This window comes from Marmota flaviventris, chromosome 8, assembly GCF_047511675.1.
Source record: "Marmota flaviventris isolate mMarFla1 chromosome 8, mMarFla1.hap1, whole genome shotgun sequence".
Lineage (NCBI taxonomy): Eukaryota > Metazoa > Chordata > Mammalia > Rodentia > Sciuridae > Marmota > Marmota flaviventris.
The window spans coordinates 120,798,693-120,813,119 of NC_092505.1; the positions used below are offsets into that span (position 1 = coordinate 120,798,693).

A 14,427-nucleotide genomic window follows, 5' to 3' on the forward strand; every position below is an offset into this window, starting at 1 on the left:
TGTTTTAATATTTTCTTGCAACTGAGTTTTTCAAATTATTAAAGTCTGGGGCTGGGGTTGTGGCTCAGTAGCAGAGCATTTGCCACGCACATGTGAGGCACTGGGTTCGATCCTCAGGACCACATGAAGATAAATAAACAAAATAAAGATATTGTGCCCATGTATAACTAAAAAAATTTAAAAGTATATATAAAAAATTATTAAGGTCTGATTTGGAAATTATAAGTAAATGTCACAAATCAGCAGTGATTGACAAATATTAGCAGCATGGTTTATAATATTTCTTGAATAGTTTTTTTTTTCTCCTACACTACTGGTTAATAATGCTTTTATTCCTTAAAGGTTACCAAAAAAAGGGTTGCAAACAAAAAGAACTTTGAGAATAAGGAGGCCCAGAGTTCTTCTCAAGCCACCCCACTTCAGACTAGCAAGCCCAGCTCTTCTGATGACACCAGAGTGATTCCACAGGAAAGCTCATCAGGCCCTTTAAAGTCCTCTCAGCTTGCTCAACCTGCATCTTCTTTTCAAGTTGAAACTGCCTCCCAAGGCCACAATACGTCTCACCAGAAGTCAACACCAAGCTCTTCTTCTAGAAGAAAATCAAGAAAACTGGCTGTCAATTTTGGAATTTCTAAACCTTCTGAATAAATTTGGTACTTGGGAATTAAAATAATTTCTTTTATTTCCATCACCTTTTTATAAATCCATATCTCATAAATGTACTATTTTAAAATAATATGTTTGAATATTTTTAATTTTTAAGTCGTCAGGCACTTTTCATGCTATTTAAAAGACTATATATCAAATTGTGCACTTTAAATATGTGCAGTTTGTTGTACGTCAATTATACCTCAATAAAGTTGTAAAAAGAAAAAATACTAAATTAAACCTTTTGTTAAAATGAATTTCAGTGGGCTAAGCGTTAAAATGTACCACTCTAACCATTGGCCTCATTAGAAGCTTCCTTGAACTATGAAGTAGACATCATATTAGCAATAATAGTAAACATCTTTTACACTATCATTGAGGGATAATTAAATGAAGCATGAAAATTGGGCCTAAAATATAATTTTCTGGATGTGGATTTTATTTCTCTTTTTAATGATGTAACAAAATTATCAAGAGAATGGCTCTTACTATGTGTATTGTATTTATGTGCTCTTATCTCTGAGGGTCCTTTAGACCTGCTGTGAAGTAATCACACTGGTTGTGGTGCTGCCAGTTTTGCTTTATTCTAAATTTTGTACCAAAGCAACTATAGAGTACTAATCAGAATATTTCATCCATCTGCTTAGAACTATAAATAGCAATTTAAATTTGAGTAATTAGAATTTTTTAGATTATTCAAGAACCAGCATTAGTAATTTCTAATAAAATTAAATTTCTAAATCCACAGGGTACAATGATTACAAATTACTCTTCTAATAGAACAAAGTACAAAAATATTAATCATGTTGTTAAATTGTGTTGTTCTTTCCTATAGCTTTTTATTTGCTTACTTAACATGTATGAGAGCTCGTTGTTGTTCCTGGAACTGATGGAATTCTAGCTTTCAATTCCAAGGTGCGCTGTGGTACAGACACCATTGGCAGTTTGTGATGTGTGCTCTTTACTCATTCTAGTTCTACCCTTGAGCTGTATGCTCAGCTGGTCAGTGACACTGGCATTCTGTCTTTGCATGTCACGTGTGGATGTGTGTTGTTCAAACCATTGAAATGATTTAGAATTTATGAAAATTTCTCAGTGGTACCAGGGCCTGGGTTTGTATCTCCCTATACACACACACACACACACACACACATATATATATATATTTATCTTTTAGTTTTTGTGATATGCTTATATTTTTAAGGAAGAAAGTTATCGTACTTTTTTAAAAGTGGGAGCCACAGTCTTTATACAGAGCTGCTTATTATCATATCTGATTTCATTTAGCTCATTGAAAACTCTGCCATGAGTGTCAAAGTCGTCTGTTTTTTTAAAATGCTGATATTGAACTAAATGAATTCCTTTTTTCTAATGGCTGATTTCAGAGTGTCTCTAAATGTTAGCCGGATATTTGTATATTAGTAGTGCCTTTAGTATAGAGATAAATGGTCTGTATCTGTCATGTATTATGGTCATATGAGTTTCTGTGATTCTTCTCTGTCATTTTCCTAGGCTCCGATGTTTGTCCACAGTTCCCATCATTTCCTTGTCTCTATCTGTAATAGGTGTTAAGTGATGAGGCTCAAGTAGTTCTCAATGTTTATCTTTATGGCCTCAAAAATTCTCTCTTTGCTTTAAAATGAGACATTTATTATGGGGGTACAAGGGAAAAGTTATATTGTGACAATAATATTAGGTTGACCTCTTTCTACTTTTAAGTGTAATATTTGTCACCTCACCAAACTGTACAAACTCCAGCATTCAAGAACTGCCTCACTCATCACTCCTGTGTAGCAGTTCTATCAACAGTATGTGGCCTACATCTGTATGAAACACAGAGGAGGGAGCACAGACCATCTGAAAACTCCCAAGAGAAATTTTAGTAAACATAGTGCCATTGAACCCCAGGGGGCACTTATGCCATGTTTGAGTCCAGCAAGCTCCTTGTGAATAATCAGTAAAAGTACTTTTTTAAACATATTTTTCTAAAGGTCAAGACTGAAGAGAAATGGGAGAGAGCTCTATAATGGCTGGACAGTGGTCAGGCATTCTCTATCCTTTTTCTCCCTTGTACACCTATTCCAGTGAAAGATGTGGCAGAGTCCATCTTTATAGCATGATGGTCGTTAGACATCAATGGACAGGATCCATTGATAGTCATGTCTGATGGGTCTAGTGCATCTGAAAAACGACTAGACTTTGAGAAACAAGATTTTTCTCTTTGGGATGGGATGGACCAAAATCACTCCCAAATTAAATGCTCATTAAACTATTGGACTTTTTGTGGAAATGGTGGACTATGTAGGGCACAGAAGGGACAGACTCCCCAGATTACTTCATGTTTCCACATAACTAGAGGATTTTAATCTATTTAAATCTTTTCTCTCTTCACTGAAATATTATTTCTAAATGTCCTTGTTTAACAATTCTTTTTTTAGCAAGTTAAGTGAATACTGAAGGTTGATTCTTCAGTCTCACTCCTCCTGTTCACAATTTCTTGCATCACCTAGTCGTTACCTTGTTTTCATACTTTGACAGATAAAGTGTATTAATTGATTTAATATCATGTATATTTAAGTCTTTAATGTCCAAGATTCAGTTGCATGAAAAATTATATTTACCTGTATTAAATCTTAGTTTCTAATTGAGATTTTGCTTGCTTTTTAAACAGGTAAGTAGGGAAGATTAAGAGATTTTTTTTTTCCCTATTGATGGAAGGGATAAAGAACCATCGATGCAAGTTTTTTTATTTTATTTGCTGTGATCAGGTGTTCACTCTGGTTTTAGACCAATCTGCATTCTTAGTTTTAAGGGAAGGAGGCAGTCAGAGGGAAACTGTAGATAGACATCCATCAGTGTGTTTTCTAGCTCAAGGAATTGGGGTCAAGTTATGGGGTATTTTTATGCATTCCTTTTTTAATCATCTATTTATATTAACAAACCATTAATTTTTTATACTGGTCATCTGATTTTTACCTTCCATGAGATGGATAGAGGTGTGCAGATCTCCACTGAAGTTAGTTCTTTCATGCTTCTTCCCACTATTCAAAGCATCTTTTTAAAAAGTAACCAGGCTTCTTAGATTTCAAGGGGGGCTCTGTTTCTTTGTACTATCTTGGTTCCAAGTCATATTTTTACTGTAGGAGATTATTAATTAATTAGAGAGAATAATTACTGTGAAAGACATTCTCTGTCTTTAAAAAGAAATCAACCACAGAAGTTCATTGTTCTTTTTCTACAGATAGTAAATAATGCCTTGTGTACATACATTCTCTAAGCTTTGTCAGTGAAGCAGTCATTTCTGCAGGCACTCCCTTTGATCGTCAGAATAAAGCTTAAAATTCTAAAAGTGCATATTTTTCACACTGACTTAATTCATAATTTCATCACTGTCCTCCTCCTGCCAGGACGCAATAGGAAATGGTTGGAACAGACCAGGTTTCCAGCAACAGGACAGATCACACAGATGGCCCCAAGTTTCACTGCTAGCTCACTGAGTTAACAGACATCAGATCCTTCTTTTAAAAAGAGGGGGATAAAATGTAGAAAATAGTTCTGGTAGTCAAGAATGTCAGCAATCCACAGCTGCTTTTGTATTTGTGTGTCTCTGTGTGTGAGTGTGTGTGTCCGTGTCCGTGTCCGTGTCCCTGTGAACCAATAATAATGCCTTGCTCAATCAATGCATTCAGCCATCTCAAGTGCAATTTGTCAGGGAGACTGTGGTTTCCAATAGATATGTTTTTTTATGTAGTTCAACCTGTAAAAATTATTCTTTCCCACAGTACACCATGACTATTGATTATTTCAGCAGCTAGTATACTATTAAGTTTTCCAGGCCAAGTAAGTAAGTTTCTGTAGCTATTTTAGTAATTTGAAACCAAATTCTCACACTGTTTCTCATGAAATGATAGAAGTGAGAATTTGGTCCACAGTTTGATTTAAGTTCTTTCATTTCTTTCTTTCCCTTACAGTTAAGGGGTGTTTAGTGTTTGTATTTTTTGGATTTTATTTATTTTATTTTTTATTTCCTGTTGCCTGCATCAAATTGCTTGAGTGTTTTCAACTATTTTGATGTATGAATAATACGTGGTGTGCTGTGTCATTAATGTATTCAATATTTTGTTCATTTAAACAACATAATTAAGTATGATTCATACACATACATAAAATTTTAATTCATTTCTTTTCTCATATAACTATTTTATAAGTAACTGGAATTTTTCATTAGATCTTATACAGAGCAGTATTTTATTAAAAATTCAAAAGGGAAGACTTTTATGTGCTCATTTTGTAGTTTTTGTTTTTTAAATATCTTTACATTGTCTGCCAATTAAAGTGTTTTTAACTTGCATTGGAATGGATTCCGAATGTATTTTTGTGTTGTTAAGTTGTACATTTGTAAATTTCTAGCATGAAGTTAGCCTCAAAATTCTGTGCAAAGGGATTTTAAAATATAAGATTCACTGAAAGAGTTGCTATACATGTTAAATGCTGTATGGATTTTAATTAAAAATTTAAGAATGATTTCATAAGTTGTTTGTTCTGATTGCTTTAATATAAAAAATAGAAACATACTTTTCACTTAAACCCCTTTTTTTTGGTACCAGGGATTGAACTCGGGGGCACTTGACCACTGAGCCACATCCCTAGCCCTATTTTGTATTTTATTTAGAGACAGGGTCTCTCTAAGTTGCTTAGTGCCTCACTTTTGCTGAGGCTGGCTTTGAATTCGCTATCCTCCTGCCTCAGCCTCCTGAGCCACTAGGATTATAAGCGTGCACCACCACACTGGCCCCATCTCCTTTCATATCTAATCTCCATGCTGTGTCATATAGTAAACCAAGATAGTGTGGCTGGTGAGGAAAACTGGAATGGCAGATTCCATGGCTGTGGTTCAGACCCAGCTTTACCTCTTGCTAGTAGTAAATGAATCATTATCATGTTATCATTGGCAAATTATGTAAGGTATAAGCCTCAGATTCCTCATCTTCTAAAGGAAGCAAACAGCACCCTTGTCTTCACATGTGTGAAGCACCAGGCAAGGGTAGCTTCTTTACAAGTATTAGTAGTAACAGTGGTCATCGCCTGTATACTATATTAAGCACACGGTCCTCTGGGTGGTGTCATACCTCACTGTTCTGAGTCACCTTTTGGCACCCAGTTTGGACAAAGTCCATACCTCACTTAGGTACCTGTAAGATTCCTTTTCTGTTTTCCCTCTCATGAGTCCCTCTACATTTCTTCTCATTGCAGAGGAAGATCCTTGTAGAGCCACGAAGAAAGCGGCTAATTCCAGTTCCCCCACCCCTGGAGCAGGCATTGTGTGTGGCACAGAGCTTTACCCCCAGCCCCTAATTCCTATTCTTTTTTTTTTTTAATAGATGGACACAATACCTTTATTTATTTATTTATTTATTTGTTTATTTATTTATTTTATGTGGTACCGGGGATTGAACCCAGTGCTTCATGCATGCTAGGCAAGTGCTCTACCACTGTGCCACCATCCTGGCCCCCCTATTCCTTTTTTTTTAATATTTATTTTTTAGTTGTAATTGGACACAATACCTTTATTTATTTATTTTTATGTGGTGCTGAGGATCGAACCCAGGGCCTCACATGTGCTAAGCGAGCGCTCTACCACTGAGCCACAACCCCAGCCCTATTCCTATTCTTAAGGCCAGGGAGTTGACAGGACTCACAAACCTATCACTGACCATGTCTCAAAATAGAACTCTGATGCATTATTTTGCCAAAGTCTCTCTACAATAGCATAGGTAGTAGTTGGGAAAAGGGTAAAGAGGGAAGCACATGTCTTCTTGCTATATCTACTCCAGGTCTCCCCCATGAACCTGAGACCTCCTTGTACTTTACTCAAGCTCATGAGGAATGAGCACATTCTGATAAGGCATTTGGCCACCTTGGCCCAGGAGGAAGCATGTGGGCTAAGACTACCCATGGAGACCTAGCTAGCTGCTTTTCCACTTCATTCAGTAACTATCCCTCCTGACCACGACAAGGGAAAACCTGTGACCCTAATCAAAGAAAAGGGCTCAAGGGAATTTCATAAGTAGTAACTGTTGGGGTCTGTCTCAGTCTGTACCTGCTGCTATAACAAAATACCTTAGACTGCATAATTTGTAAATAATAGTAATAGAAATTTATTTCTCACATTTCTGGAGGAAATCCAAAGTAATATCAGAAGAATCAGTGTCTGGTGAAGCCTTGCCCTTTGCTTCATGGATGGAGTCTCTTGCCTGAGTCCTTGCTTCTCCCAGGGCAGAAGGCAAACAGGCAAAAAGGCCAGGAAGCTCTCTGAAGCTTTTCTGCCCCTTCCCTACATGGAGTCACTAAGTTGCCCAGGATGGCCTTGAACTCCAGATCCTCCTGCCTCAGCCTCTCCAAGTAGCTGGGATTACATGAATGCATTTTTTAAAATAACAGCATTAATCCCGTTCATGAGGTCAGGGCCTGCATGACTTAATCACTTCCAAAAATTCTCACCTCTTAATTCCATCACCTTGGGGTTTAAGTTACAGGGTGATAATGAAAGTCCTCATAAAAGGAGTCAGCTGAGCCAAGTACAGTGGTTCACATCTGTAATCCCAGCAACTTGAAGGCTGAGGCAGGAGGATTCCAAGTTCAAAGCCAGTCTCAGCAACTTAGCAAGACTGTCACCCACATCCGCGTAGGCAGTGGAATTTGTGTTCCCTACTCATGAGGAGGGCTGGCTGCGACATAAAGCTAAGAAGGCGGTGAAAAAACCACACTACACAGAAACTAATTTCAGAGAGCAGAGGTGGGACGGCTCTTTAAACTTAGGGGTCAAGAGAGAAACCAAGAGCCCACATTTGCTTTATTATATACGGGGAAAACCTCAAAGGTTTTCCATAGAATGATATTCTGCCAAATCAGGTAGGCGGTGGGCTGTCCAGGCCCAGTGGGTCACATCCAATTCTGGATCTAGGAAAGCAGCCTTCCTAACTGAGCCAAGACTTGGGTCATCTGCATTGCGTCATCCATTAAGCGGGAGGAGCCACTTGCAATGCCAAACCAAAACCTCCTTGGCTCAATGCAGAGTGAAGACACTAAATAGTTCAGGAGTGGCTTCCCACACAAGACCCTGTCTCAAAATAAAAAGTAAAAAAGGCTGGGGATGTGGCCGAGTGGTTAAATGCCCCGGGGTTTAATCCCCTGTACCAAAAAAAAAAAAAAAAAGACTCAACTGAAAGTAGGATGCAGGGCTGGGGATGTGGCTTAAGCTGTAGCGCGCTCGCCTGGCATATGTGCGGCCCAGGTTCGATCCTCAGCACCACATACAAACAAAGATGTTGTGTCCGCCGAAAACTAAAGAATAAATATTTTTTAAAAAATTCTCTCTCTCTCTCTCTCTCTCTCTCGAAAAAAAAAAAAAAAAAGTAGGATGCAAAGCCCAAATTAGCAGTGAGACAAATACTGGTGTTTGTAAGCAAAGATCCTAGGAGCTTAAACCCCAGATTCATCCACAGACATGTGCAACAAGACAAATGACTAATACAGTTTTTGTGACCTTTACTTTTTTTGCATGGGGGAGGGAGGCTGGTGTCAAACCCAGGGCCTTGAGCATGCTAGACAAGTGCTTTGCCACAGAGTTACAACCCCAGCATCTATTTGCTTAAAAAAAAAAAAAAAACTGGTAGGGGCTGGGGTAGAGAGCTGAGTTGGTAGAGTTCTTGCCCCGCATGCACAAGTCCTTGGGTTCAATCCCCAACACCACAATATTAAAAACTGTAATCTACTATTGCCAGGTAATCTTTCTTGAATTGCACACACACACACAAATATGCACACATTCACAATTTCTCCCTACTTAAAAGCTTAGTCAAACACCAATGGAAGCTTAACTGGTAGCTCTAGTATTATCAGGTGATGATTTCCCAATTACAATTCCTTACGGCCACTGAGTGAAGTAAGTCATCACTTTTTTTTTTTTTTTTTTTTGCCTGAAATGTCATCATGTGATGTTTCTACACTGACTGGCACAGATAATGTTGGTCATCGTTACATAAAGCATCCACTTGCCTCACACACATTCCATGCACTGACCTCAAGTCCTGGAGCATTGCTACCTCCTATGATAGTCTGCCTTGTCTGTCCGTCTTTATAATTCAACCCTTAATGCAGTTCCTCTTCCTCTCCTACTTGGACTACTGCAGTTGTTGCAGTATTGCACTATTTTCCCTCCATTCATCTTGCACCACTCAGTCCATAAAAATAACAGTAAGAGCCTGTAATCCTAGCAACTGAGGAGGCTGAGTCAGTTGGATCAAAAGTTCAAGGTGTGGGCTGGGGATATAGCTCAGTTAATAGAGCGCTTGCCTCACATGCACAAGGTGCTGGACCTTGGTTCAATCCCCACCACCACAAAAATAGTTCAAGGCCAGCCTCAGTAACTTAGGGAGATTCAATCTCAAAAATAAAAAGTAAAAGAAATAGGAATGTAACTCAGTGGCCAAGCACCCCTGGGTTTAATTCCTAGTGAAGCAGACCAGGTACTCCCACCAAAGAGACCCCCTACCATATTTATAACATGTAAACTTCTCCAGCACCCACCCCTCCAATAACTGAGCTTTTATTCTTGCCAGAAAGCTTTTTACATAAGATATCAGCAAAAATTTCTGCAGAGAGCATTGTAGTTTTTAGCTTTTTCTCTTTTTTGTAAATGCCAGGGTTTGCAGGGGAGAAAAAAAAAACTTGTAAAACCTCTGTCTAGTCTACAAAAATGGAAGAAAAAGCACTTGTCATGTAAACCTTCAAACCCCTCCTCCCATTGGGTATAAAGGTCAAAGAATTTCCAGACTCAGGATTCAGAGAATTTTAGACAATAGCCCCTATAGACCCTGCAGCCAATCAACCTGCTTCCTGAAAATTCCCTGGGTGTCCAGCCTCTTCTGTCCTCTATCATTTGGTGACCCAGATGGGACAGTAAAGGAAAAGACAGCTTTTCTGCCTCTCTTCTCTCCGGGTCTGGCTTCCCCGGGATGTCAGAAGACAGCACTCCTCCTTGGTGAACCATGGACGACTCTTTGCCTGAAGGTGAGGTGACTCACCCTGTGTCCCGGAGCTGCTGCCCCAGAGCACACGGGAACCCATGAGGAGCAGGAACCAGATCTAGGAAACTTGGAGCACCACCCAACTGATCAGGTAGGACCCGGGTCCATTAGTGGTAGCCCACCTGACTTCCCCCATAGAGGCCTAAGCAGGTGGGAGAGAGGCCTGATCACCTCTGAGGCTCCTGAGTAACCTCCAAAGAAGTAGAACTGAAAAGAACCCCAGGAGCCACCCGAGTAGTCTGTGGGGTCAGAGAGTGGAGGGGACACCATGACTCCTTTAGTTGTAGAGTTCCGGGGATTTGGGCGGTAGAGACATTTTGCTCTGACCATGTCTGTGTGAAAGTGTATGGATGAGACGGACAAGGGGAGGGTTCCAACCCGACCCAAAGCGAGTTCAGGATCCTGATCCACGGTTCCGAGGTGCCTCATACTGTCTGTGGTAGATTCCACCAACCAACGTCCAGGTGGATGCTCCAGGTCAGGGGTTGATGCCCATCCACAAGGCCAAGAGGACCCTAAGTCCCCACGAGGGGGTCATTGGGAGACGGACAAAGCAAGTCTTGTCCTAAGTGTGCGACCCCCATGCAGGGTGGGACATGGGAGGCACACAATGGAGACTGAGCCCTTTGAAATGTATGTGAAAAAACTTTAGAAAAGGTTTTAATGGTAAGGACTGGGGTCGTGGATCAGTGGTAGAGCACTTGCCTGGTATGTGTAAGGCACTGGGTTCGATCCTCAGCACCACATTAAATAAATAAATATATAGTTCTGATGGTAACTATGGGGTGAAACTCACTCCACAAAGTTATATACTCTCTGCGAATTAGAATGGCCAACCTTTGTGGTGGGGTGGCTACCAGAAGGGTCTTTAGATAAAAGTGTCATTGGTGAGGTCCTTTTAACAATTGTCAGAACCCCTGGACACCCAGACCAATTCCCTTATATTGATTGCTGGCAAGAGATAGTGCAGAAACAGCCCCCTTGGTTGAGAGCCTGTCTGGAAGGACAATCTAAATTGATGTTAGCTCAGACTATAGTGGCCTCTAAGCCTCAACTAAAGAGAACTAAGCAGAGAAAAACCTGAGAAAGAAAAGACAGAAAGGAAACCAATTTTTCCCCATGAGACAGAAAAGAACCCATTACCTTATGTGCTACTGTACCAGATTTTGCCAAGACCACTAAGATAACAGGCTGACCCCTCCCCCTCCTTGTCCCCAGAGGCACCAGATGGTGGCCCCTCAGCACTGGCTACTCCTTCCTCCTCCATTCCCTCAGTGCCAGAAGCTTCGGGCCTCCCACAGCCAAAGACTCCTCAGTCTCCCAAGATCAAGGTGGGAAACTTGTCCCAAGACCAGAGCCATAAGCTAGATGAGGGCTCTCCAGATGCCCCAGTGAGAGACTAGGGGACCCGACTATGTTGACCAGGAGGGAAACGTCCAAGGGGGACAGTGCATTTTTGTGTGCCAGCCTTTCACCATCACTGATCTCTTGAACTGAAAAAATCAAACTCCGTCCTACACAGAGAAGCCCCAGGCAATGATCGATCTGATGCAATCTGTTATGCAGCCTCACCAGCCCAAGCAGACAAGTGACCCAAGCAGCTTTAAAATGGCTAGAGGAACATGCTCTGGATGCACAAGGCACACTCCAAGCCTGTGCCAGACTCAATTCCCAAGCACAGACCCAAGGTGGGACACCAAAACGAGGAAGAGCTCCTAAAGATAAAGAGATACCAAGAAGCCTTCATAGGCTGCCTAAAAGAAGGGAAAAGGAGAGCCCTAAACATGAACAAGATATCAGAAGTGTGCTGGGCTTGGTGGTACACTCCTGTAATCCCAGCATCTTGGGAGGCTGAGACAGGAGAATCGCGAAAAAAAAAAAAAAGCAACTCAGTGAGACCCTGTCTCTAAATAAAATACAAAATAGGGCTGGGGATGTGGCTCAGTGGTTGAGTGTCCCTGAGTTCAATCCCCAGTACCAAAAAAAAAAAAAAGATATCAGAAGTGCTCCAACAGCCTGAAGAGAGCCCAGCCAGTTCTATGAATGACCGTGCGAGGCCTTCTGACCCTTCCTTCCCTGTGATCCCAAGGCACCAGGCAACCAGCGGGTGACTGATGCTGCCCCTGTGGGACAGGCCCAGAGAGACATTTGCCAAAAATGTTGCTGGGCTTTGCTGGAAGGAGTGCCAATGATCTGATTGACAAGGCCACCTCGGTTTTCATCAGCCAAGGCCAAGAGGGTCTATGAGAGGCAGACAGAAGACGAAGAAGAAGATTGGTCTCCTTGTGGCTGCCCTCACTGCAAACCCACAAGTCCCCCGGAGTGGGGGTCCCACCAGGACAAAGCAAAACAAATATCAAAGTCAGAGCCAGATGCAGGGCCCAAGGACAGTCTGAGTGGAGGGACCATTTTATCCAGGGACGAAGCTGAGGCTAAGCCAGTGTGCCTCCTGCCATCGAGAGGGCCACTGGAAGAAGGAATGCCCCCAACTGAAGGCCAATTGTCCTGACCCAGGCAGCCACTGGGTTTCAGGGTGAAAGGGTTGGAAAAATAAGGAGTCTGCATAATGGATTGCATCAGATCAATCATGGCCTGGGGCTTCTCTGCTTAGGAGGGAGTTTGATTTTTTTCAGCTGAAGAGATCAGTGATGGTGAAAGGCTGGCACACAAAAATGCACTGTCCCCCTCACCACCCCTCTTCAGGACGGCACAGGCTGTTGAGAGCCACAGCCCAGTCGGGTTTGCGCCTGGCATTTGCCAGAAGGAGTGGTTGAGAGGTGACGCCAGCGAGCCATTAAGATGATAATAATTAAGTTAAGCTGTGTATAATTGCTGTGACTGGATGATGCTGGATTGAAACAGGCTGTGTATTCAGTTGTATTCAGACCCCTGCTGTTGAGCAATAGGGCGGCTCTTGCTGCCTCGCGCCCGCTACTTTTGAGTTCTCACGGAGTTCCCATTGAGTTCTTGCAGAGTTCCTGTTGAGTTCTCACGGAGCCCCGTTGAGGGTGGGGAGAGTTCCTGGAGAGTGCGCATGGAGTGCGGGGGAGAGTTCGGGCAATAAAGTAGTTACTGTTTGAACCTACAAGTGCCTCGTGACAGCTGGGCTATTTTGTGCCCAGCCAGACTGCAGCAACAGGCTGTGGATTTGAAAGTATTTCCTGCAAAACGACATGGAAGCTGGCCTCTGATACAGATGCACACTGCTCCGATAGGTAGGTGACCCCCCCCCCATTGTGGCCGGAGCAACCCAAAAAGACGGCATCAAGGGGACACAACTGCTTCTTCCTCTCCTATATAAAACTGGCTACAAACTCTCAAAGAAGAAAGCCCAAGTTTGTCAAGAAAAAGTCAGGTACCTTGGTTTCCATCTGGCTCAGAGACAACGGCAACAGGTCCCCAGGAAGAAACGGGCCATCTGTTCAATTCTAGCCCCTTCCACTCACCCCCAGACCTGAGAGCTCCTGGCGCTGTCCGATTCTGCTGTATGTGGATCCCTAACTTTTCAGTTATGGCCAAAATCCTCTATGAGGCCACAAAGTGGGGAGAACAGGATCCTCCAATGTGGAGACCAACACAACAAAAATGAGGACATTAAACAAGCACTCACCAGTGTCCTTGGACTGGACTCCCTGAATTCACAAAGCCCTTCTCTCTGGATGTCCATGCATGGTCTGGAATAGCTGGGAGTCCTGACTCAAATACTAGGGACGTGGCACTGTCCAGTGGCCTGCCTTTCTGAACAGCTGGACTCAGTGGTTCAAGCTGGCCACCTTGTCTAAAGGCCCTTGCAGCCACGGCCCACCCTCCTGGTGAAGAAACAAGCTATTTAGAAACCAAGAAACAAGTTATTAAAAAACACTGCCTTTGTTTGGTGCTGGGGATTGGACCAGCGCCTCGCACAGGCTAGGCAAGGTCTGTGCCACTGAACTACACCCCCAGCACCCAGAAATTAGTACGATTAAAACGTGACATTTGAGTCTTAGGGCTGAAGCCCACCTTGAGTAGTTCTTAGTTGGTCTCCTCGGTTGCACAGATTAACTAAGTGGCTGTGCAGAGGCAGGTGCAGAAGCCATGTCCTCAACTCCCTGTTGCAATGACCTTTCCTTCAAGGAACTTGGATCTCTTATTTCCTGTTATATAATGTCATTGCGTAATGAGTGAACCACTGCTTAGTGATCTGTGCTCTTTCTTAAGAAACAAAACATTAACAGTGAACAGTGTGGGAAAGGGTAGAAAAACCTGGAGACAAAAAGACCAGAGGCACATACTGGCTGGGAGGAGAAACTGAGATCGACTACTCCCAGGCAATCAAGAATCCATCCTTCCAAATTGGAGAGATTCATCTGTTCACACTGTCACTGGCTATTAAAGCTTAGTAACCAGGTGGGGGTGTAGCTCAGGGTCCTGGGTTCCATCTCCAGCACCTAAAAAAAAAAAAAAAAAATTAGCAGTTACTGGGGGTTTGAAGGCTTTTGGCTTCCAACATTTGGTCCAGCTGTCCAGAAGTCAGCCCAGTTAATACTGAGCAAGAGCCGGGCACAGTGGCACACACTTGTAATCCCAGTGGCTGGGGAGGCTGAGGCAGGAGGATTGCAAATTCAAAGGAAGCCTCAGCAACTTAGCAAGATCCTGTCTCAAAATAAAAATATATATATATAAAGGGCGGGGATGTGGCTCAGTGGTAGAG

General features: G+C 42.3%; 1 protein-coding gene across 1 annotated transcript in view; it reads left to right on the top strand.

Annotated features, from left to right (window-relative positions):
- The window catches only part of Xrn1 (5'-3' exoribonuclease 1), a 116,479-nt gene extending 111,299 nt beyond the window's left edge, over nucleotides 1-5,180 (top strand). The window contains exon 41 of the mRNA XM_027933726.2: nucleotides 343-5,180. Coding sequence (XP_027789527.1) covers nucleotides 343-648 — 306 coding nt within the window. The 3' untranslated portion in view covers nucleotides 649-5,180. The remainder of the gene's footprint in view (nucleotides 1-342) is intronic.
- The last annotated feature ends 9,247 nt before the right edge of the window (nucleotides 5,181-14,427 follow it).